This window comes from Electrophorus electricus, chromosome 14, assembly GCF_013358815.1.
Source record: "Electrophorus electricus isolate fEleEle1 chromosome 14, fEleEle1.pri, whole genome shotgun sequence".
NCBI lineage: Eukaryota > Metazoa > Chordata > Actinopteri > Gymnotiformes > Gymnotidae > Electrophorus > Electrophorus electricus.
The window spans coordinates 989,857-1,014,827 of NC_049548.1; the positions used below are offsets into that span (position 1 = coordinate 989,857).

The following is a 24,971-nucleotide window of genomic DNA, read 5'->3' on the forward strand; positions in this document are numbered from 1 at the left end:
ATCCTTTGCCATAATTTTGTTCAGAACAACTTACAAACTGAATACATCAAATATATTACACTTTTTCCTGACTGGTCCTGATAAGTAAAAATAATAGTGAAGTAAGAGATTATCAAAATGCCTTTCTGTCATAGGAACGATGTCTTGTTTTTCTTTTATATGGAATGTACACTTTCAGTAGACTCTAATTCTCCATCAGGTCTCCACTTAAGACCCCCACAGGTAAACAATGCCTGGTGCCTCACTCTGCCATGGGAGCCATGATTAGTTCCTGTGGTGACAGTGTCCATAGCAACGGCACAGGCAATATTTGCTTTTAAATCAAGTTTTTCTTTGTAAAAAGAAAAGTACCATAAGTATGACTGATTAGGTTGATCTGATACTGATTGTCAAGTCTGCAATTCTTTGCGATTTTTAATTGTATTTCAAAAACATCACCTTATAAAGTGAGAATGGCATTGTAAGAAACATACATAAATACATAAATAATACAGGCTGCGTCACATTGTTTAAGACAGTGTAAGGGTCCATCACACACCACAGTGTAAGGGCACTATGACCAAAGGTTTGTTCTATGATGTTTGTCAGGATTTTACAACAATAACATCATAGAGATGCTCAAGTAACAACTAAGAGACAAAGACATCAGAAACATCAACACTGTGATCTATATCAGTGCAAGTTAAAACTGTCTTCAAGAGTAAACAGAATGAAGATTATTAGACAAAACATGTTCATGATACATACATATTGCTATAAACCAGTTTTCTTGAAAACAGGTCAGGCCCAATTGACTAGAAACTTTATCCAACACACACACGCACATGCACACACACAATTTCTCAGTCACCTTGTACCCTATTTCTGATACAGAAAGGCCAAAACTACATGGACAACATGACTATTAAAATCGAAGCAGCGTAAAAAAGCCTTGTGCTTTACAAATGATTTGTTATGTATCAATTCCACCTTTGTCTAGGATGATTAAAACAAAAATACCTTTGGTGCAATATTCACATTAAAATGCATTATACTTAAAAATATTTGTTACAATGTTAAAACCTTAGGTGTAGTGTTGCATATGTGTAAAAATGCATACAAGCATCTCAGATGTATGTTTTTTATCTCGTAAATAAAATAATACTCTGAGACGTTTGGCAGGACATGGTGATCTCAGTTACCACCGCATAAAACTAGGAGACCTGAACCAGCTAAAATCTATCTGCTAAAGATGGTGTTTGGTGTTTTCTAAAAGTCTATTCAAAATTCTGAGTCAAATTACAGAAATCCAGAAATCAAAAATAAGGCAAAAAGTATTCTAAGAAAGTAGATTAACCAAAATCGGCCTCCTGCTCGGAAGAGGTCTTGGGAAGGCAACTGAACAGGGAGGGCAAAGGTCGGCCGCTCATGCAACGGCAGTCACTCTGTCATTAGTGCACTCAGATTCGAGCTGGGTGGCTGGTTCCTGGCGGGCGGTGCAGCAGGGCAGGGCGGAGAACAGTAGCACCACTCCACCCAGCAGTACACAGCTGCCACTGGAATAGAAGGCCAGTTCGTAGGAGAGCAGCCAGTCATAGATCCAGCCTGTGGGAGATATCACGAAGCTTTACCACAGCACTGTTTGGGCCAGCAGTAATTTATAGGACCACACAACCCATAAGGAAAAGCTTTTTTGTTTCTAACTCCAAGTTAATGGATTTCCAGTGTTTTTATGGATTTATGCTGGGGAGGAAAATGGCTGCGCTTACCCACGACTGGTGGCCCCAGCATGATCCCCATCCCGCCAAAGAACATCAAGATCCCGTACGCTTCGGTGAGACGCTCCACTCCCACCACCTTGGTGGTCATGTAGGGTGTGATGGACCAGTTCCCTGAGAAGAACCCCAGCACGGACGAGATGACCTGGAGGCCCGCATAGCTCCTGGTGCCGGGGATGGCCAGCAGCGCCGCGCCACTGCCCACTAGCGTGAAGGCATAGAGGACGGCGCTGTTAATCCAGCGCACATCGGTCAGTACACCCAGCAGCAGCTTGCCCACGCCGCCGGCCACGGCAAAGATGGAGACCAGCGGGATGACGCTGACGCCCTCCATCAGGCCCTGGCTCTGTGCCACATCCTCCAGGAAGAGGAGCGGCGGGAAGGCGCCCAGGCTGTAGAGGAACAGGGCGGCGCACATGGCCACGAAGACACGCTCACTCAGCCGTGCCACCAGAGATCGCGTATACTCTGAGCAACATCTCTGCAGAGTTTTGAACAGCTCGGCCAGGGTGGAGCAGCTCAGGGTTTTCTTCCGCTTGTGGGTCAACGGGGCACCGGCCTCGGCCGCGATTAGTGGGTCGGCCAGGCTCTTTCTAATGGAGCCGGTTCTCTCCAGGGCCATCTCCCTCAGCTTGTCCTTGGACAGCTCGACCAGGGCGGCCCTCTGCTTGAGGTAGTACGCCGGCAAGTGCAAAGGCCTCATCAGCCCACCACAGGCGACGATGTTCAGTGCAAAGGAGCCGATGAGCAGCAAGCAGCCATCAAGGCCGAAAAGCTCAATGAGTTCGTTCTGGCCAGTGGCATAAAGGAATCCCCCAACACTTGTGCCTGTTGAGAAGGGACCACGGTAAATGCTGCATTTCAGTGCGGAATTATGCATGCTATGTAATTGCATGCAGTCTTATTTCATGGTATTACACGGGTATTGCATTCCATTTACTGCAGACTGTGGCATTTACCCATTGTAACAATGCCAAGAGCGAGGCCCCGCCTTTTGTCAAAGTACTGGCATGTGATGGTCACAGTAGCAGCATACAGAAGTCCACAACCTATTCCTGTGAAAAAGATAACACGAGGTAACGTTAGCAGAGTAACGTGATACAGTGCATTACATGGTGAATGACAACAATGTGACTGTACAGGAACGCATGATCCTGTCTGTTTCCATAGTTGTCACCTGACACTGCTATAACTCCTCACGCTACATTAGACCATGTCTGTGTATATGTGAGAGAAGATGTACATCTCTCATACATCCTGTACATAAACAAATGCACCTGGCATGATTAAAAGTAGAGGCAGTCTGTGTTCGAACACACGCTTAAGTTCACTGCCATAAAACGAGAAGGGTTATCATCTCAGCACTACCCACCAACAATGGCACCGTAGGAGAACATGAGGAAGTGGACACTTGGCGCGAAGGCGCTGAGCATGAGGCCTCCAGAGATCATGACACCACTAAAAATGGTGACTGGCCTGGCACCGAAGTTCACCACACAAACACTGCAGATGGGACCTGCACACAGGGAGCAGAGCGTCAACCTGTTAGGGAGAGCAAGACGGTTGTTAATACCCAAAGGTTTATACACTTGATCCCAGTTTACAGTGAGTGGGAAGGCTTGCCTATACAGCGCCATACAGTACACAAAAATGCCATGCAGGCTTGAAGCCAAATCGGGAAACTTGTATTGCTCCAGAGTAGACATCCTGCCAAGTCTCTCAGCTAACACTGAATTGGAACAATAGCACAGAAGGAACCATTGGGTTGCCAATGGCATGTTGAAACTGATGTACTGAAAGACTGTTCTTTCTTTCATATGACTGTTGGCCTGTTCCACACTGAGACTGGATAACACCTGATGAGAATGACCTAACACCAAGGTCAGTGAAAGGAAAACATGAAATCCACACTGACATTTTTAATTCGTCATTTGCTTTGCCAAGTCTGTACAAAAAAAACCAAAAAAAAAACCAACAGAAGTGGCGTTTCATGAATTGGGTTATGGCCTGTTGATATTATGATCAAATTAATATTCAGTATGAATGACAGACAAACACTGCATATGATGGAAGGGAGGTTATGCTTGGGGGGTGGGGTTGCATGCATTTACACAAGAGTTCCCATTAGGTTCTACATTATATCTGGGGTGAATTATACCTGGGGTGTGAGCATTCTGCCACGAAAGCACAATAGCAGTTGATCATAAGATACAGCATATAGTATGTGAACTTACTGGCAATAAGTCCAATCCCAGACACTAACGATCCAACCCATGCAGTCATCCCCTTGCTCTCTTGGAAAGCACTCAGCCACTCTGGGTAGAGCACCCCCACAGACTGGGGGGAGCCATAGGCCAGAAGCTGAGCCATGAATGAGGCTGCCACTATGGCCCAGCCCCAACCCCCATCCAGGGCTTGCTTTGAGTTCTGAGGACTCATCATTAGATGCTGAGTTCTTGAAGGAGATCCTGAGAGAGAGAGATGCCAAGCGTTTGTGGTAAATGCAGTGTGGCTACATTGCAAGAGACCATATGAAATACAGAAACAGTGCCACATGGTGTAGCCAGAAAAAAAAAAACATCCTTCAGGATGTTCCTTCCTGCTACCCTGGTAACGTCTGTCTTATACCATAAATACCACCTTTACCTACCACCTGTGCCAGCACAATTTATCAACTTATAAATCTAATTACTTTCTACCAGGACTACAGTCCAAGCTCTGGAGATCTATATGTTATTTACTGCGGGATTCGAACAGGAGATTTTGAAAAGCGCATTTATGCCGCGCAATGACGCGCAACACCGTAACCGCTAACTTCGAGCGCTTCCAGACATCACGAAATTTACAATCCATTACTTTTTTGTCTGCATAGTAATCAGACACAAGTCAGACATAAAACATAACATTTAACCGCAGAAAACAATCAACCTAGGCCTAGATCTATTTGGCATAATGAAACGAACAAACCGAACACAGAAGTGTGTTACATTAAAAAACTATTAAAAGTTTGAGCATTTTTCCCAGTAACGTTCCGCATAATATATTGTTTTGAAACGTTTTCCAGTATTATAAAGTATTATTACGTTTAGGTCTAAAATTACACTTACCCAAATATTTGCAGCCAGTCGCAGTAATAACGCCGTTCTAAAGAGCGCAGTAAGGTGTTGAACTGGCTCTTTGGCGCACTAGGCAAAATGTTCGTGATATCATGCCGTTTTGTACGACTGACAATAAAACATTAGATAACGTTAGGCATATGTTCAGTTTGAGCATTGGAGACGTAGGACACGGTGCCCAGCCGGTCTGCTCTGGCTCCACTAAAAGCCCAAAGTGCTGTAGGTGCCGCTTTTGTTGGCAAACGCTGAAACCGGTTTGAAGCTGTTCTCGCTGGTCTCGCTAAAATTCGATGCTCCAACTTCCTCATCTTTAACAGTGTCAAAAGATATAAAAGAACATTGTAACAAACCTTGCCTCTTGTTTTACTGAAATGGTATTGTATTTCAGTATTGCCTTTACTCACCATTAATTTAACCATCTTCAGCATTTTGACATTATTACCTTTAAATGGAATTGCTGACAATACAAGGAAAGATTTCCCAAGGCAAATTTCACAAGGCAACACTAGATCTCACAATCTTTTAATGCCACGATTTGTCGGCTTCTGTACTATTTATTTAGTTATTTATTTTGCCATTGCGCCATTCTTCAAACTGCTCGGTGCCTCTGCTGTCTTGTCTCAGCTCTGCTGTGAAAAAGACATTTGACCCTATCAGCGCGTATGTTCAGCGTTTTTCTTGTACATATTAAACATGTGCTTCGTCTATTATCTGTGCGGTATAATGCGGTATATCTATCGCTGCCACGCTTCCAGTCCAAACCGGTTATTAAAACTCGTTGCCGCAGGGCGCTGTTTCAAGGATGCCACTTCTGCCTTGGATGACATTTGACCCTGTGGTCAATGTAACTTTTAGAAAACAGAAAATTTTACTGAATTGTCCATTAAATCTGAAATTACTTTTAGGAACGTCCTAACTAGCCGAGTTCTCCCCAAAATATAACTTTATATCTATACATTGCTCTAGAACTGTCTGTTTGTGGCATTTGTATAAAGGCTGACTGCCCTTCTCTCATGACAGTCACTTTGCACTGAGGATGTGAATCTGCTCTAAATTCACTTACCTGTCTGCCTAAATGCAAGACAAAACAGGTATTCCATACATGAACATGCAGACTGCTCTGGATACAGTTTACAAGAAATTAATATCTCAGTTAATATTCAGGCCACAAAGGTCTTCAGACCAGATATGACACTGGAAAACATCATAAAACTCAATGCTGTGGGAGCTCATCAGCTGTGAGCCATGTTTGTTACATAAGATACTGCTGCAATAAAAAGTGTGGCATCCTGGCCTTTGGCAGACAGATACACCAACTGTCACACATACGATTACAATGAACACACAAGAAACGCAGAGTGACACCGTTAAAAATACTGACAGATATGACCACGATGGCAGAGAAGAGACTATAGCCGACGTTCCCAGATCATCAACATGGACCTGCTTTTATGGCCAAAAGCATGCAACACATTTTAACACATTTTAAGTCCGAGTTAAACTATAAATGTATGCATTATTTTGGTAAAGTGCAATACATCAGATCAGTTTGCATTAACAGACATCAGTTCTCAGTATGTCTGACCAGGCATCTGAAAGTGACCAGCCCTCGTTTACACAAGATGAAACCCAGGAGATGGGAGGAGTAGCTCTGCTACTGCAGGAAGCACGGAAACAGAACAAGCATCCCAGTAACTACTGCACGCACGCGAAACCTGATAGATGGAAGAAAGGCTGAATGGATATGACTTTTTTGGGGTCTCACCCCACCCTGTACAGAATCTCCCTACATATCAGTTTTCTGTTGATATTAATACAATCAGTCTTTCCTTTATAACCAATTCACTGTTGGTGTCTGTCTGGTTTGCAAAATCAAAATCACGTATAGACAAATGGGACCACATATTAAGGCTTTAATTATTTGATGTGGGGATAAGCTAGATAATGCTTACATTTAGCAATACCACAGTGAGTTAAGGCTCAAAGGTGTCCCACCCATTAAAGACAGCAGTAAAACATGAGAAAAAGTTACATTCATTCGTCAATTGTCTTAAAAAGAAAACGGTAACAACAAAACTGGTGTAATCCAACCTCTTGTAAAACCAGAAACCCAAACTAGAAATGCATGTGAACACTTCAGGGTAAAACTAAATACTTCTTTTTCCTCTCAACATCTAAATGAATATTTACATTGAAATGAATAAAAAGGTAAACAAAGAATTTTTTTAAATAAAAAAAAATCATCCCTGGTTTCCAGGGTCTTATGACAGATTTGCATGACAAAGAAAACCAAAAACACCACACATACACCCATGAACGACACACTTGTACCGAGTCAGTCACTCAGTAGCCATGTTCTCTCAGAGTGGCAGAGCTGGCGTCACTTAGACCCAGAATCTCTCGAAATGTCAGGGCCTCAACTACAATGGAAATGCTTAGTACCAGCAATTTTATCTTCATTCCACTGATTTCGTTGATCCACTGCGATTTTGCGATAAATTAGCATTTTTCACTATATACAGTAAGTGCTTGATTTTCTTGTTCTGCATTTTAGCTGCACTAACTGATAGGCATTTGGTAAAGTGAAACCGGTCATGAAAATGAGTGAAAGCTAGCATCACCCATGGACAGGGTCTAAGACGCGATCACAAACACACAGGAGGCATGAGGACAGGTTCAAATGCTTCGAAACAGACTAACCTTCCCTGCACACTTCACAAAGCTTACAAAAAGAAGAGGTTCTATTTACACTTTCTCTCACTGAGTGAGTTGTGTCTCGAGGGGGTATGCAATACAAATCTTTTTAAAATCAATCCACAAAGCTGTACTTCAACAACACATTCTGGAAGGGTAGGTGGAGCAAAAGTCACAGTGGTGCCAGTTAGACACTGTTTAGGAAAAAATCTGGGTGGAGAAGAACTGAGGACAAGAATCTACGTGCTCCGCTCTGTTTCCCTCTGGACCAAGGCATTTCATTACGACACACACAAGCACCTGCTCACAACAGCAGGTGCACCAGTACACGTGCTGAGTCAGCACATTCAATCTGTGCAATAAACCAACAGCAGCATATATGTAAACTATTCTTTCTCCCTTAGAGCTTATAAGGAAAAACAAACAAAAAAACAAAAAAAATGGTTTGCCTGCTCAGGCCGGGCCAGGTAAATACACCCTCTTCATTCACATCCAGATCTAGCAAACGCATTCGACTGCGTGAGTGGGTTTCCCCCTCCATTAGGCACGAGCAGAGTGGACTCCGATGCCACCACGTCTCTGACTGATCATCTTGATTCACAAGCGGTGGGGTGGTGAGTGCCAGACTGGCGGCAGAGCCCCTGTGCATGCTCAACCTCCACCTGAAGCACTGTGCCACACAGTCCTACGATTCCCCGCCCAGCGGTCTCTCAGCAGCACTGTTGCCGGCCTCAAATTTACACACAGCAACATGGAGGGTGTCGGGGATGGGGGACGACAAACAAAAAACTAGCGTTATGCATTTCGCCTTTTCCTTACCAGTACCTTGCGTTCAATTAGTTGTCTGTAAGCAAAGTTAGGGTGGGTTCGGGGGCAGGGCTCACATAGTCTGTGGTCTCTGCGCTGGACAAAAACCTCACCCAGGGCCAAGAGGAATGCCGGACTGGTGAGTGTTTCCCTCCCTCACACTCACAAAAGTGAGCGTGCACTTCACCAAGAGCCATGAACCCTCCACATTTCAAAAAAAAAAAGAAAGGAAAAACAAGGAGCCAGTTTAGTGTTGCAATTGATGTTATGACCAAAGAGCTGCACAGGGTTGGTGGATGGAATAAATCAGGAAACAAAAACCTAAAAAAAAAACTGATGAACACAGTAGAGAATCACAGTGACGCCTATATGATTCTCAGTGCAAGAGGAGGAAGGCGACTCCATGTACAGAGGGTAGTGATGCAGGAGCCCCGGTGCAGGTTCAATCCCAGGGCCCTACGGCTGGGAGGCTGGCGGTGCCGCATGAATGCTGGCCAGATGCGCGGGGGCCGGGGGCGGAGGAGGTCCGGGCTGCACCACCCCAGCCTGGGTGTTGGGAGAAGGAGGGGGGGTCGGACGCTTGAACTTGTCCGGACTGTTGCTTCTTCTTGGCGACGGCCTCTGCAGAGGGGGGAGGGGTGGGGGTTGGGAGGAAGAGTTCAAACAGACGTCCGGTAAGAGCACGGAAAATAAGGAAAAGCGCTTTTTCTGGACAGGCTGAAAACAGACAATATGTGCTCAACACTAGGGAAGAAAAAAAACTGACACACAAGGGAAAAACATTACATTCTCACAGTAGCATTACATTCTCAACCTCCCCCCACAAACCCCACTTCTCAGAAGCCAAATATCTTCAAAATGTTTGGGAAAGGTCTTAAAAGACTTTAAATCATGCTGTGTAAGACAAACAGGACTGTCCTTCCTTTCCTGTTATTATCGAAGTGCTGACTCCATCACAGCATACAGCTGGACATTTTAAAACCCAATATAATAAAGTGCAACAAAACAGTAAGGAAGGATGTGCATCCTGTGATATGTGCAGCACAAAGCCCTCCACGCAGGTACATCAGGAGGAGATGGCACCTTTGCAGCCTGGACTGACATTCTTAGAGGCGCAGCAAACCACAACATTCTCCTCTCTGCTCTCTCCAGCCTCGGTGTGATAGGACTGAAACCATTTCCATGCAGAGCCAATCTGGAGGGACGGTCCTATCAGGTAACATGGAGAGGATCCACATCCAATCCATGTAGACTCTGCACCAGTGTTCACAGGGCTCAGTATTAGGCCCTCTTCTCTTCTCATGTACTTGTTCTTTTGGTGATGTAATATCTTCTCATGGCTTCTCCTTATGTATTTTGTACTTCTAGGCATCAGCATTCATCCCTGTATTTCTACAATATTCTAGATCACTGGTATATTGGACTCCAACCTACTTTACTGTACTAGGATGTATTCTATGAAGAAATGACAAAACACTTTTGTAAGTCACTCTGGATAAGAGCATCTGCTAAATGCCATAAATGTAAATTTAGAGGTGACACACTGGCTCGGAGTGACACCTAGGTACATAAATGTGACGTCCGCATTCAACTCACAGCAGGACAAAATGATTTAGCTGTGCATTCCTTCTTGCTTCATCCAGTGGTACGACTGTTTCAATACTATCAGAGTAAAGGTGGTGAGAGTAGACTGGCAGACACCCCCTCATCACACGGCACTTCAGTCCACACAACTTAGCAATTCACACTCAAACCCTCAGGTGACTCCACCCATTATGACTCCTGTTGACAGATGAAGACGACGTTAATTTAGTCCAATGCAGCACTGACAGCCTGTTCGAAGGATTTGACAACAGCACCAATGGACAACATTATTTAGTGTTTGCCTCCTGACATTTTCTGATTCACAATGAGAAAAGCACACTAGTCACCACATCATACAAATGGCCTATTGTTACAGACACACCTGGTGGGACGGCCTGCGGCTACAGACACACCTGGTGGGACGGCCTGCGGCTACAGACACACCTGGTGGGACGGCCTGCGGCTACAGACACACCTGGTGGGACGGCCTGCGGCTACAGACACACCTGGTGGGACGGCCTGCGGCTACAGACACACCTGGTGGGACGGCCTGCGGCTACAGACACACCTGGTGGCGCACCACTCATCATCCATCCTCTTCCCCCTTCAGCAACACTGTTCAACTAGTATTCTGGCAGATCATTTTCAGTGCAGCGTTAACCACGACGTGCTGGTGATGGCAGTGTGTGCATCAGGTACAGCATTGCTGGAGTGTTTACACACTGGAATGGACAGGGAATTTTCCACCCAAACATACAGAGACAACAGCTACCCGCTGGTGAGAATCTGACCACTGATCAATGGTACCCCAAACCTGCACCTAAGCTGCACCAAATGAAAAGGTATTTGTTTCCAGTCCTGTGGTATGTGTGTTTATAGGTCTGCCAGCTGGCATGTTCAGATGAGGACATGATGTTACCAGGCTCAGCCAACCATGAACGGCACAGTCAATGTGCAGCTGCTCTGATACGTAGTTAGAACAAATAAACCAGCCAAAAAAGTCTATTTCAACCACAATAACTCAATTATTCAGTTTTTCAGCATTCGTCCCTCATGTAAGGTTGCTAGGAAACATTCTGAGTAACCATGGAAACTGCACAAAGAACTTTAGAAGTTCTGGGGCAAAAAAACTCATCAACTCATCATCAGCCTGTTTTATCTCATTTGTGGAACAGGAAGAACTACATGAGCACTTGGCTGCACACTCAGTGCGCTTTGCTTCCCAGAAGTGCCGCCTCTCTAGAGGGGAGAAGCAGGGCATGTGCTAGGTTTACCAACAACGTCTTCAGGGAAGTTAAACGGGGTGACTCACATGAAACACGCATGTTTGCACATATGCAGAGAGACAGAGAGGGTTTCGAGTGACTCACCGCAATTCCATGTGAGGCCCCCACGTGCACGTGCAGGCCAGGCGTGTTGTAGTAGGACATGCCTGCCCGGGTCAGTGTAGTTGGAGGGGTAAAGCCCACTGTGTGACTGGCAAAGGATAGGCCTGCAAGAGGAATGCACGCACGCACACAAATTTTATATAATTAGCATGTAAAAATGGTATGAACAACTTTCAGTAACGTTTAACTTGGTGGCCCACCTGACAAACTACCTAGTAAAAATATAGTAAACCATATTGCATATTTCAATATTAAAGGTTAGAGGTGAGAACTGGTTACTGAGTATTGTTTAAGTATTGTTTAGCCTACTTTCCCACATGTTCACACCTCACTTTGTTCAGGCTGTTTAAAGCCCAGTGTGTGTATACAAAGATTACATTTGGCTGGCTGTTTTCATGCACAAGGAAGGCCAATCCAAAAATCAGATAAACCGACCCTACATCCATGGACTATTAACCCTGACATTAACACTGACACACACGACTTTCCGCTCCTTCACCAAATGGCTCAGAACCAACTGTAGATGAAGAGTGTAGAATGTAACTTGTATTGTCGTTCACACAGTACAGCCTTTAAAAATGCCCCTTCATCAACGTTTTTAGAAACTAACATCTAACATTCACCAACAGGGTTGCACCAACTGTGTTCATATCAAATGTGTGCATATTTCTTTATTTCTATTATTATATATTTTTCCTTTCTCTCTCCTACCTACTCTGCTCCTTATTGTCAATATTGTTATTATTGTGGTGACCACTGTCAGCCAGAGGAGGATGCCCCCCTTCTGAGACCTGGTTCCTCTCAAGGTTTCTTCTTCGTGCTCTAGGGAGTTTTTCCTTGCCACTGTCACCCTTGTCTTGCTCATTGGGGGCTTGGACATTTTTAAAGCTGCTTTGTGACAACATCTGTTGTAAAACATTCTATATAAAGGAATTTGACTTTGTTCATGGTCTCCTTGATCTATGATCCAGAAATCTGTAAGGAGAGCAGAAGACAAGTGGCTGTACTGGCAGGCAGCAGGGAACGATCCCTGAAGCCGAGAATCCTGTTTCACTGACTACACAGCAACACTTTCTGTAAAGATGGCTCAACCTGATTACACTGGCTCAAATTACAAAACCTCAGTAGCGATAAAGCAGTCCATGGACTGATTCAATGGAACTGTGTGTGTGTGTATACATATACGGGTGGGTGCACACCTGGTGATATGGGTCTGCTGGAACTCGGGGAGGGTGAGTACGGAATCGGACTGGACACTGTGCGAGGACGAAGACCCTGGGCCGACATTTCGTTGAAGTACCTACAAAAGGACAGAGCAAATATCAGATATTCATACTGATCCACTAATCAGTCTGTTACACACTGCCAGAGCTATTTCCAAATTTGACAGCAGAGGTCTGTGACAGCTAGATGATCCTTATAGGCTGTGGTTTGCCATGGTCTCCATGAACATTCATTTTATGAATTTACAACTGAATATTATATGCCTCAAATAAATATCACAAGCGCTGGAGTCTGTGTAGCCTGTTCTCACACAGCTCTGTGGGCTCTGAGTCTGCCGACAAGCTCTCAGATGGCTGGAGAACTACAAATGCCCTTCTTCATGTCCAAGCTTGGCCACCCACACAGACGTGAAGCGCTTCCCCACAGCCCCCCGGTCCTGGGCTGTCCCCTGAGGCCCACCTCTCATCGTCCATCTCCAGGCTGGACTCACTCTCGGAGAGCTGTCTGCACAGAGCCTCACGGCGCTCCACCTCCCGCTGCAGCTTCCTCTGTAGACGCAGGTTCTCCTCGCGCATGATCCGTTCCTCCTCGATGTACTGGGCCCGCTTCTCTGTGTCTGACACGCACACATACAAACACACACTTTAACACCACAACAGTGCAGAAACACCACAGAATCACATCCCTTGAGAGAAAAAGTAAATTCAAATCTGCACCAAGTAGACCAAGCCACATACATACATACATAGCAAGTCACAGTTTATTCAGATGGATTTTAATAATTATAGTAACTGAATAAACAATAAAGTCTCATGGTGAAGGAGAAGTCTACATGTGCATTTGCAAATAATTTAAGAACACAAACTGGTTTTAAATTATTTTATTTAGTTTGCACTCTGACAAGCAGGAATAAGGCTGTAAATCATCATTCACAGACCTGGGATCTGTCATTAGCAACTAAAAGATTCAACAGTCTGGTTTAACCAATTAACACGGCTGTATGAACTAACCAGGAAATTTCTTTAATAAGGGAGTCCTCCCCTGCCTTGCAATTTTCGTGTGTGTACTAGACATAGAAAGGAGGCCAAGTGCTAATTATGCAGGACTTTGGAGAGGAACTTTGGAACGGGGCTGAATGGAGAATGCAGGACTAAAGGAAAGGGAATAACTATATGATCTATATAATCACATGAACTATAAAACAGATTGGAGGAACTCTTGTTCTTGCTCATTAAAGCAAGTGGCTATCTGATGGCCTTACAACCAACATTAGTGAGAATATTCACAATATCCCATGGTACCCACCTGGGCACGAGCTATCTGCCTGCCCTCTTAAATACTGAAGAATTTCACTTTATTTGCAGGTGTGAGTAAACTGAGTCAAGACTTTTGTCAGCTTAGTCGGCCGCAAAGGACTTCACGGCTCCATCTAGTGGACGGCGAGAGAAACACCGTCTGCACCAGCAGCGCAAATAGCAGCCAGCCCTTTAACGTCAGCAGCGTTTCATGCAGAGGTGGAGGAACAACGCGATGCGCTCGGCACTCACGCTGCAGCTCGGCCGTGCGGAGGTTCTTCTTCAGCCTCTCCACCTCGCTCTTCAGGAAACGGATGTGCCTCATCATGTTCTCCGGGGAGTCGATCTCCATAGAGATGTCCCTGGGCGACGGCGGGGCGGACACCGGCTGGTCCAGTTTCTCCTGCAGGATCCTGTGGAGGCAGGACAGCGTGTCGCTCCTGCTGTGAGACTGCTTAATTCCATGGTTACACACACACATAAAATCCTGCCACTTATTAGAGCAACATTTATATATTCAAAGTGCCTTTTTAGTTCTTGCCCATAGCTTGGTCTTGTCTCCTAAGCACATGGAGGAAGGGTTACCTCATTAAACAGATGCTGGTGCTCTGGGGCGTTTGCGAAGAACACACCACCACTGACCTTTTCTCTGCCTCCAGCTTGTCCATGCGCTTCCACAGCCGGTTGACCAGGGCCTCCTGCTCCTGCTCCAATGTGTTTTCCAAGTCAATCTTCTCTCGCCTGAGCTGCAAGGGGGGAAAAGACAAACAAGCTTTACTAAAAGGTACTAACCTGTAAGCAGAAGGTCAGCCACCTACAATCGGACTCACTCAGTACTCACTCAGTACTCACTCAGTTCATCTCTATCAATACTAAGGCACAGGGATTTAAGCTTACTGGGGAGTTCTGGAATAGAAAGCCTGACCTACTGTCAGGTGGGCGGCCCCTGCCAGTGGTAGGGCACCTGTTCTAAGGTGAGCTGTTTGGAGATGGTGTCGTTCTCCAGCTTCTTGATCTTCTTCATCAGCTTGTTGACCTGGAACTCCTGCTCCTGCTCCAAGTGCTGCTCCAGCTCGGCTTTCTCATGCTGGAGCTGAGAGGGAGACAGAGAGAAAGGGAGATGTAAATACAACACTGCAGAGATAAAACTGCATTCTCTCACTGAATGTGAAACATTCAACTAAATACGACAAATTTTCTTTACAAAATTTGAGATGATTCACCCCAAATTTAAATGTCTATCAAAAACTGAAAACTGCCCATCCTATTAGGAGAAAAGAAAGCGATATATATCTGCCCGTCATAACACAGTAAGTAGTAACACACACACAGACTATACTGCCCAGTTCATAAACACTGTCTCTCATTCTTTTTTCCCCATCCTTATTTTATTTTCCTTTCTTTTCACTTTTTTCAATTACTTCATAGCAATTACAGTTCTTTATTATAACAATTCTTAATTTCCGTAAATGCAAAGGTTAATTAATGTTTTAATACTGCTTTGGCAATACTGTTTCTGCATATGGTCATGCCAATAAAGCTTACTGAATTGAAATTGAGAGAGAGAGATGGTACGGAGATGGGGAGGAGAGAGAGAGGGGGAGGAGAGAGAGAGAGAGAGAGAGAGAGAGAGAGAGAGAGAGAGAGAGGGAGGGCTATTCAAGCCTTAAGCCTCAAGCATTCTTACTGCTTTGTTGTAAGACGGAGGGATCTTATCAAAGGTCATGCAAAGATCTGCACCCCAATGACATCAGTTTTAGACTCCCACACTCACGGAGAGATGGGAAAACAGGCACGCACAGACAAAAAGACACAAAAACATACCCAAAATATTCCCTAAAGCAGATGACTATGTCTACATGTGCTGTCAAAGATATTTCTGCATTTCCAAACAGTCATTACAGTTACACCTAAATGAACTGAAAATGACCGAGACCCGACTTTCCCACCCAACAGATCCAAAAGGGAGGTCAGTTTCACTGAAACACTTGTACGTAATGTCTTGTATCTACACAGCTTGAACAAAAGATCTGTGCTGCCTTATCATTGAGTAGTACACTGCCTGCAAAGGAAATGCCTCTCTGGATAAGCTGTTATAGAAACCCTACTAATTCAAGTTGAAGCATATAAAAAGAACTGCTTTGCCACAACACCCTGCACACACTACGTGATCTGCAATTTCTAGAAGCTTCTTTTATCCCCTGCTGAATTCAGCATGACAACTGCTCCATGTGTCATGAACAGGTTGGTTTTGGTGGGCTCGTGGTCTAGCAGCCTACTGAGGACAAAGACGGAACCACGAGGTGATCTCACTCACTTGCATAAGTTTTCTTGACAGCTCGTTGGTAAGGAATTCCTCTTCCTTCTCATAATTGACGGCTAGCGTTTCTTTCTCCTTCTGCAGAGCCTGAATCTTCTTGAACAGGGTGTTACTGATGAATTCCTCTTCTTGTTCTGCCCTGGCTTGCTGTAGAGCACAAAAGGAGGAAAAATTGAAAAATCATTCCAGAACACCGCTTGCATATTAAACGTCAAGGTTCCTTTCCTGTTGTTCACAAAGACTGTGGTTAGCTCCCCAAAACACAGAACACATGAAACCATGCAATTCAATACTGAAGGAAGCAGTAATGGGAAACCATGGAAATAACAGAAATATGACAACAGGTGGATGGTTAAGTTGGAATGTTACCAAACATTTAGGAGCAGACTGTCTCACACTTTGCAGTGTCTGTGTAGTGACTGATTAAGTTCAGGCCCCATGACCTTCAACCATCAAACATTTTCTGGATGTAAGCCCCACTTTCTGAGCTTCACAAGGAGCTCGGCTCAGAGGTAGTTAAATTCCGTAAAAACTAGGTCAAGGACAGGGTTTAGTATAATAAATATTTTTGATGTGTTGTAAGAAAAGAAACTTGTAAGATTTTATTTAATTATTTCAGTGTCACAAAACTGTAACGTTACTATACAGAAGCAAGTTGACATTTTCTCAATATATTTGTTAGTGTTATATAAAAAACTACCACTATCTGGATCACATAAAATAATAAATCCCACTATAGAGATTTATGGATTTTTTTTTCTATGGATAAAGCTGATGTATCATCAATGGTATCAATACTTCTCCACATGGTGTATATGATATTATTCAAAGGCAGATGGATCATATTGTGTTTTGCAAAACTTATTTTGTTTTTCCTGGTAGAGAACTGAAGCTACAGCACAGATAGTAAAATGTTCTGTGTGTTTAGTGCTACAAGCGGAACCATTACAACTCGAGTCTAAGCATCAGACGTTGCAAAGTAGGTTGGGGATTAATCTGGACCGAGCTCACGCTGCACAGACTTCTGACTTCTAACTGCTTGTCAAGATGTGCAGCTGGCATCTTATTTCTACAGCTAAATAAGATCCGAAAATAACATTGCAGATGTACACTCAACATATTAATAACATCTTTTCCAGCAAAATGCCATTTCAAGCGTTAACCATAGCATGCCAGCTATCTTAGAGAGACGCAGCTAACCTAGACAGCTCAGAGAATGTGCAATTACAGCAAAAACAAAGTAAATCTTACGAGTCTCACCCATGGTTTGCACTCACGTTTTATATTCAATTTACGTTATATACGTCAATCAGTCACTGCGTTACTGTAATAGTTTATATTATGGAGTGTTCTGTTTGCTTAATTAAGAAACCGCGCTAGCTACAGGGCACAAAACCATCACCAAGGGCCCAACCGACCCGAACCGACCTGTTTAGCTGGCTAGCGCTCCTTCCCTGGACCCTCGGGTCAGGTGGCGTCCCATTACTAGCCAAATACCGCTAAAGCTTTTTTAGGATGTCAACATCAGTAGTGAAAATCCCAGATCGTTAACGAAGACGCGAATAGAACCTGTGACCTAGGTTAGCTGCCTAAGATATCTTAGCCTAGTCAGCCTGTAAACGAAGCTCACACGACATGAGGGTTGAGGAGCTGATTAGCTAACAGCCCGATGACTAATTCCCTGCTAGTATTTAGCGAATTAATATCAAATAAAACGCGAAAGATGTTACACGAAAGTTAGAAACGTTATCATAACTGACCACAATCTGTCATTAGCTAGCTATGGTAACATATCGATCCCAACACCTTTATCCTCAGCGCCTAGCTAGGCTAGCAAAACAGTGACAAAACGGATCAATCTCGCTAAATTTAATTCGATTAAACACACACATACACACACGATTTAAACTCGATTAAAACACACACCACACGATTAAAAACTCGATTAAAACACACACCACACGATTAAAAACTCGATTAAAACACACACCACACGCCACGGTAGCCCGCCTTACGATGGTGACGCTGGCCCTGCGCAGGTCTCGGTTCTCCTCCTGCAGGGCTTTACACTTCAGCCTCAGCGTCTCCAGCTCGATCTTCAGCACCTTGTTCTCCTGCTGCAGGGACGCCAGGCGGTTCGTCAGCTCCTCCAGGCGGAACGGCGAGATCACGACGCCCGGCTCGCCGGAGGACGACGAGGCGCACGGAGGAACCGTCGAGCCGCCGCACGCGCCGTCCGTGTCGCTCTCGCTCGCGCTGTCCGCCATCATCCACCCCAAGCGTCGGACTGGGGCAGCGCGAGGTGGCGGTGCGCTCGCCAAGCGCGGGACGAGCGACCCCCTCAGAAAACTTCCAACAATGACAGTCAAGAAAAAACAGTTTAAAAAAAAACTAAATCAGGCGAAGTTAAAAATCCCAGTGTCGATTTTATTTGGCACGGGGAACAGTAACGTAATGTGTTGCGTATTTATATTAATGTGTAACGTATTTATATTCATGTGTCGCGTGCTTAGTTTTGTTTTCAGGAGAATCCCCCTACCACACCTCCACGTACAGGACATGATTTACACACTGGAGTCTATAAAACGGGGTCTGGGTACGTGGTTTCTATTCTGTTTCGTTTCTTTTCTTATATCTTTAATGGACTAATGGACTATTAGTTAAAAGTACCAAATCAATAATGGTATAGTATACTATAATAATTATTTTTTTGCTTTTCTAATAAATGGGGACCGCTACAGGAGCGCTGTCCTTGCTGTCTGGGAAAAGAAAGCTCACAACATTGCCTTGGTCTTAATGAGCTGGAGGATTTTTAAGTTCATGCTATGTCAGTTTTGCATGCATGTTTATGTGAATAGTGCTTATAGAAGAACAGAAAGTTTCCTCCTAGTGCTTCACTTTGTTTGCTCTTCCCAGGTCCAGGTTCCAAAGTCTGTTTATTTTCCTTTTGATTCAATCTTCCTTCGTTTACCTTCCTTTGTGGTTTGATTCAAGCCTCCTTCACAAGGCGTTATTAGGCTGACTGATTGTCATTTGGAGTGTTTGTTTTGGAGAGGAGTGAAACCAGGCTTAAGCACCCACGGGCTGAGGGCCAGCCCTTTGACGACAGCACGGCAATAATTTTCCCTGAACCAACAACATTCATGGTGCTCTGAAACTACACCAAGGACATTGTTCAGTCTGCTTCCAGTTAGGGTTGTGCAAAAAACAGGAATGGACCTGGACACTGCTCCAAGTCAACAGAGTGGGAAAAGGAAGTTAAAAAAAAGCTGGCCTGGAGTTTACTGTTAGCAGGACCATGGAGGCCTATGTTATCCGACAGCATGTGAGCAGGACGGCAATACACATTCTAGCTGTTGTCCAGGAAGAGGTAGAAACACTCTCAGAGAGGGCTCTTATGTGTCAGGGCCATCCTCCAGTTACAGTTCTGAGATCACACCTTTATGTACACCTTCCTGCCTCTAGCACTTCTCAGCTCCTAGAGGGCTCTTATGTGTCAGGGCCATCCTCCAGTTACAGTTCTGAGATCACACCTTTATGTACACCTTCCTGCCTCTAGCACTTCTCAGCTCCTGGTTTTATGTGGGTCCTGGTGCCAACTCCACCTTAGAATGCCCTGACTGCTGGCTATTTTTGATAGAGTGTGGTCACCTGGTGGCTACTAGAGGCTACTGCCTCTGAGCAATAGGTTGCTATACACCATGTTAGGCCATTGGGTAGACTGTCGAAAGATGACGTGCGTGCGAGGAGCACCAACCTTCTCGTTCCCAGCAGGGGCCATGTTTGACTCTCCCGTGGTCCCACTGTGAAAAGCAGGCTGCCATCGATCCTGCAGGCTTCTTAATGTGCGATGGCATCGGAGCTATTTCAAGACCTAGCTTGTGTTTCTAATGTGGTCAAATCAAAGTTCCTCTCCAGGGAATGTCAGTTCTGGACACGTCTGCAGCGGAGAAGTGGAAGCTGTCTTGAGAGTTCTCCAGTTTTTCTTTGTGCTTGTTAGCTTTGTTTTTCTTTTTCGTTCATGGTTCAGGCCCTTTCTGAGTGCAGGAGCGATGCACTGACTGCTCAGCACTGCTAATATCAGCTTTCACCATTGTTGCTCATGGGTCATCTGCCTTAGACGGTGATGCCAATGAATATTGTAGCTTTCATTTTATAGGCTGTCACCGCTGCACACGTCTCTGTTATAGCTCAGTGCTCAACACAGCTTTGTGCTCCCCTGGAGTCCGTAAATGTCAAACTGGCAGAGTCAGTCGGGGAACTGGGTAGTTTCACTGGAAGTGTCCTTCCCATAAAACCCTTAGTTTGTTATCATTCATAGTGAGGACTTGCAGATGTAACTTTATATTGCCTAGAACAGGGTGTTGGCCATAGTACACCCTGCACAGATGACGGACATGGGCACATGTAGCCATGGAAACTTATTAGCACACCTGTATGTATGTAGCACACCTGTCCCACTGCAAAATATGTGATATCTGATGTGCTCTTCTCCATCATGAAGGGTTTTTTGTTGATAATTTTCATATATTTATTCTGTGGATAAGTTTTGCTAAAACCAAACCTGTAGCATTGAATGCTAGGTTAGAGACTCATTCAGCAGTTGCCATTCATTCCCACTAAGGACAGATGTGGCATTTGGTTTGGGGAGTTAATTAGCATTGCTGGCATTAAATGTTTTTAAATTGTTACCTGTATTTAGGGGTAGCATTTAGGCACATACTCGACTACGTAGTGAGCACAGTCTGCCATCCCCAACTTATGGAAGGTCCAGTTAGTTGAGAAGATATGCAGACAACCTAAGATCTATACGTTTAATTTTTGTGACATTTGAATTTGTCAAATGTCAAATGCTGCTCATGGGAACTGTATGCAGACAAGGACACCATGCTTTGATTGACATGTATTGTTGAAGATGACTTGTTGTGGCAGCAAATTTAGAACCTTGTGAGGCTACTTAGGTGAAGCTCCACAAAATGTCTTTTGCAAAAGATGTCACTGCAGCATCAAGTTTGCCCCAGTCAGTCATAAATGCAATATCCACAAATGCCATAACCTTGGCAGCAATAAATGCAGTAACCTTGCAAAGAAAAAAAAAACACTGAAGAAATGTGTGATGTGATCAGTGGGAGAGAAAGCTTGCTGGAGTTTGCACCTAGGTGGGTTGTGGGAGGCCAAGGACACTGATATCAGCTTCATGCCTTCTCAGAGGAGTGAAGTGGGAACGGAACTAAACGCTTTCTATCGGGAGTCACTGTTTGGTTTGTTCAGTATACCACTCCTTAATGCCATTTCTGCCATCATCATCCATAGACTGCCTACCCTTCCTGATTATTCCAGTCACAAAAACATGTTTGGTTAAAGACACAGAAGGGCAGCCCTTTGTCAATAGTATAATCTACCAGTTATGAAGGCATATACTAGTTTTTTAGCATTATGTAGGGTTAGCATGTGTTGTTGTGGAAATCATACATTGGTGCGTATCACTAATTTGTGAGGGGCATGGGAACCATGGAAGGCTAAGGTAGGTCTACAAGATGAACAACCTCTGGCATGTTGGAACAAGGTGACAAAGGGAAGTAGTCAAATCAGATTTGTAAATTTTGGATAAAGATTGCGTGAAATGGGGCCAAGCTTGATACCTCATCCACTAATTAGTAATACACATGAATAAATGAATGAATGAATGAGATTCCCATGGTTCCTACCTGGTGAAACCACTGCCTTAAATGATTATATGCTATGTTAGTGATAACACTTATGTGGGATATCAAATCACAGGCCTGTATCCATAATTATACCAAGGTGCTTAGCCACTGCATTTGATTTTATGCAGTAACCATCATTGTCTAGAATTAAATTGTTACTTTGAACAGTTGTCAGTCATACTTATGTTTTATCAGAGTTCAGAAATAGGTTTCTGGTCATCCGATCTCATGTTTTTAACACAGTCTTCTATTTTGTGTACCTGTGTTGTTAAATCTGGTTAAATTTAACTTATCAGCATGTGGTGCATTTATTGAAAGTAGTTGTAGTCAAACAGTATTCCATAAGAACCCCCCCCCCCCCCCCCTCCCCTAAAAAATGTTTTGTATCCACTGCAAATGCTACTTTTCAAGTCAGTCAGCAGGGGACGCTAGCTGTGTTACTTATTTATGTGAAATATATGCATACAAATAAATGAGTTTTCACGCATGTCCAATAAGATATGACAATCAATAGAATCAAATGCTTCATTCATATCTAGTTATGTATCCAACTTAGCAGTTCACCCAGAGTAGTTAGCAGTGCAGACAGCACAAACCTACTCCCTGTGAAGAGTGACCCATTGTTCCATTGTTCTGTAGCTAATTATATGGGTTTATACATATATATTTAATCCAAAGGTTATTTTTAGCAACATATCTAGTGGTTTTGTTGGAGACAGTTTAGGTTAACCTTGTTGCTGGATTTTGTATTTTGGACGGTTTATGATGACCTTACAGTAAACCATGCAAAATAGTTTCGGACAAATCATCAACAATATTTAATAATCGAAACAATTTATACGCCGTTCATTAGTTCATTAGATTTCATGTATAAAACCACACCTTCTGAGAGTTTTACACAATTTATTTAAGCTTAAATAATTAATTCAATCATCCAGTGTATGTTTTGTCATACATTGTTACCAGATTGATTCATGAATGCCTGAACAGGATCTTTTAAGTATAATCAACATAAGGAAATATTTCACCAAACCCAAATAAAAATGCCCCTCGAGACCACAGCAGCCTTGAAACGTAGTAACACATGGCTAGAACAATTACAAATGCTTGGCTTACAGAAAGACTCTTACATCTTCGAGCCAGTACACATAAGAACAATTAAAAGTTTACAATGTGCCTGTTGCCATGGTGCAATCGCTCTCTCACGTCAGGCCTGTGACTGCATAGCATAGAAAACCTTTAGCTGCGTGTGGGGACACAGTGAATCCTCATGAAGAGAAACGCCGAGTTCTGTCCATTCATTCACTTTTAATCTGTGAGGGTGCGGAGGTGTCATTAGAAAAGGGTATTAGTGACAAACGAGGCTATGGAGTGTGCACACAGATAAACATTTTTCACTCCTATTGTTATGTAATTTAGAAAGAAATCAAAAATAAGGCGAATCACATGCATCAAAATTAGTACTCTGAGGAAAAGTTTTTAAAGAGAACTGCATCTACACCCATTTTGCTGTTGTTTTGAAAGTAGCAGTGTGTTTAAAAGAAATGTCTGGCATTAAAAGTGAGCAAGCCTGTCTTAATGTAAAAAGTTCATTCATCCGCAATTCATTACATAAGTACATGTGGCATTACACCTAAGCTTTGCCCTAAAATCAGTGTGAGCATTGCATTTCATTTCATCTCATCTCATTTCAATGCACTTTGCAAATCCCTCTTGCCAGTGCATTTACGAATTTGTGAGCTACTTATCTTTAGAATTTATACAGTTTTGATTTATGTACAAGATCTCCAAAAACAGCATTATACAGCCTAACGCACTGAGTCAGAGGGAAAAAAGTAAGGCGAGTGGAGAAGGTGATTTTAAAAAAAAGGAAAAAAGGAAAACGTGTCCTCCGTTCTGTCAGTCCACAACACTTTTTGAACCATCTTTGGTTGCAGAAATTCTTGGGTGCCATTGTTGGCCCTCCTCCCACATCGGGTGCAGAAGGAGCCTCAGATCTCCAGTCTCGCAGCACCGCAGTGTCTTGCTGCACCAATCAGACGCCCCACATGCCACTGACAGAAAGAATGTGTTTTTTTCCATGCTCATGCGAAATCAACAAAATCCTCTTCCTGAAAACCATGCGTGTATTTAAAAGCTGCAGACACACAATCCCCCCTCCACAGGTCTCCTGCCGTTGTGATTCCAGTTACCTCCTTCCCAGGACAACAGCCACAAAACAACTGCCAATCTGCAAGGAAGAGAGAAAAACAGAGTAGCAGTCCATGTAGCTTTCAAACGTGCATCTGTCTTTCATTTGTGTGCTCTTTTTTTTGTTCCATTTAAAGTCTTATCTTAGACTGACTTGTTTATAAGTTATTTATATGGATAAAGAGACCTTGAGGCCTTTGGTTTACAGGACTGTTTGTGTTTTGTAAAGGACATTTCAGATAGCTGGTTACATGGTGAGCTCAGAATTTCAAGGCCTCCAAAACATTCTCTGGTGATTGGGTCACTGCGGTATAATTCGGGGAACAATGGGACGGCCTGTTCGGCTGTGTCCGCATGTTATCAGTGAGACAGCAGTCCAGTTGTGCCACAGAAGAAAGGAATTCTCCCAGAGTATGTGTCCTTCCTGGCAGCTAAGCCCTAGAAGGAGCCCCACCAGAGGGCCTGTGGATACTGTTAAATGGAAACAGGTGTGGTTTTTACCATACCAGTTTGGACACACCACTGTTATGATTGACCCTTGCTCTCCCCTGGTCTGGCGTCTTTCTTCTTCCCTTTGGCTCCCTGTGTTGCCTGGAAAAGAGAGAGGGGGTTAGATGGTGAAACTGGCTAAGTTTTGAAAGCAGCTACTCACACCATTCCACTGATGGTCATCCGTGAAGCATACCACGTAAAACATAAGCCAGTAGCTAAACCGCTCTCTGCAGCTCACGCTGGTGAAAATCTGAATCACACAGGCAACACAAAATCTCCTCGCAAGAGGCCAAGCCTGTAGAGTAGTTTCTTTGATAAGACCAACCATGCCAAGTCGACACACAGGAAGCAAACAATATTTACACTTCACAGGGTGCAGTCACTTTAAAGGTCAAA

At 43.9% G+C, this 24,971-nt stretch overlaps 3 protein-coding genes across 18 annotated transcripts in view; all 3 read right to left on the reverse strand.

Moving 5' to 3' along the window:
* Nucleotides 1–396: 396 nt before the first annotated feature.
* Nucleotides 397–5,610, reverse strand: slc16a9b (solute carrier family 16 member 9b). 2 transcript variants are annotated; one of them, XM_027009460.2, is made up of 7 exons: nucleotides 5,278–5,610; nucleotides 4,865–5,181; nucleotides 3,992–4,225; nucleotides 3,130–3,273; nucleotides 2,717–2,812; nucleotides 1,749–2,585; nucleotides 397–1,584 (listed from the first exon to the last, which is right to left on the reverse strand). In XM_027009460.2, exons 3-7 carry the CDS (start codon nucleotides 4,197–4,199, stop codon nucleotides 1,406–1,408), a joined length of 1,464 nt encoding a protein of 487 aa, XP_026865261.2. In that variant the 5' UTR covers nucleotides 4,200–4,225; nucleotides 4,865–5,181; nucleotides 5,278–5,610; the 3' UTR covers nucleotides 397–1,405. The 2 variants fall into 2 exon arrangements, with proteins under 2 accessions (XP_026865261.2, XP_026865262.2); XM_027009461.2 differs by lacking the exons at nucleotides 4,865–5,181; nucleotides 5,278–5,610 and having other exon boundaries at nucleotides 3,130–3,299; nucleotides 3,992–4,117.
* A 1,156-nt stretch (nucleotides 5,611–6,766) lies between these two features.
* On the reverse strand, nucleotides 6,767–18,470 carry ccdc6b (coiled-coil domain containing 6b). Its single transcript, XM_027009424.2, has 9 exons — nucleotides 18,201–18,470; nucleotides 16,183–16,332; nucleotides 14,830–14,958; nucleotides 14,508–14,611; nucleotides 14,118–14,278; nucleotides 13,030–13,186; nucleotides 12,546–12,646; nucleotides 11,329–11,450; nucleotides 6,767–8,995 (listed from the first exon to the last, which is right to left on the reverse strand). Exons 1-9 carry the CDS (start codon nucleotides 18,453–18,455, stop codon nucleotides 8,831–8,833), a joined length of 1,344 nt encoding a protein of 447 aa, XP_026865225.2. The 5' UTR covers nucleotides 18,456–18,470; the 3' UTR covers nucleotides 6,767–8,830.
* Nucleotides 18,471–22,779: 4,309 nt separating this feature from the next.
* The window catches only part of ank3b (ankyrin 3b), a 104,933-nt gene continuing 102,741 nt past the window's right edge, over nucleotides 22,780–24,971 (reverse strand). For 14 of the 15 annotated variants that reach the window (XM_035533839.1, XM_035533838.1, XM_035533851.1 and 11 more), the window contains 2 exons: nucleotides 24,604–24,674; nucleotides 22,780–24,123 (listed from right to left, as the gene is read on the reverse strand). In XM_035533839.1, the coding sequence (XP_035389732.1) occupies nucleotides 24,082–24,123; nucleotides 24,604–24,674 (113 nt within the window). In that variant the 3' untranslated portion in view covers nucleotides 22,780–24,081. Of the gene's footprint in view, nucleotides 24,124–24,589; nucleotides 24,675–24,971 lie in introns of all 15 variants that reach the window. The other variant, XM_035533841.1, reaches the window with a different exon arrangement.

Excerpts from the sequence above, each read along its gene's own strand:
- ccdc6b (XM_027009424.2), bottom strand. The coding sequence starts at position 18,455 with ATGATGGCGGACAGCGCGAGCGAGAGCGACACGGACGGCGCGTGCGGC. Across the intron at positions 14,959-16,182 it reads TGTCAAGAAAACTTATGCAA|CTCCAGCATGAGAAAGCCGA; the intron begins GTGAGTGAGATC and ends TCTCCCTCTCAG. Across the intron at positions 8,996-11,328 it reads GGGCCTCACATGGAATTGCG|AGGCCGTCGCCAAGAAGAAG; the intron begins GTGAGTCACTCG and ends CCCCCTCTGCAG.
- slc16a9b (XM_027009460.2), bottom strand. The coding sequence starts at position 4,199 with ATGATGAGTCCTCAGAACTCAAAGCAAGCCCTGGATGGGGGTTGGGGC. Across the intron at positions 3,274-3,991 it reads TGGGATTGGACTTATTGCCA|GTCCCATCTGCAGTGTTTGT; the intron begins GTAAGTTCACAT and ends CCCTGTGTGCAG. Across the intron at positions 1,585-1,748 it reads GCTGGGGCCACCAGTCGTGG|GCTGGATCTATGACTGGCTG; the intron begins GTAAGCGCAGCC and ends TATCTCCCACAG.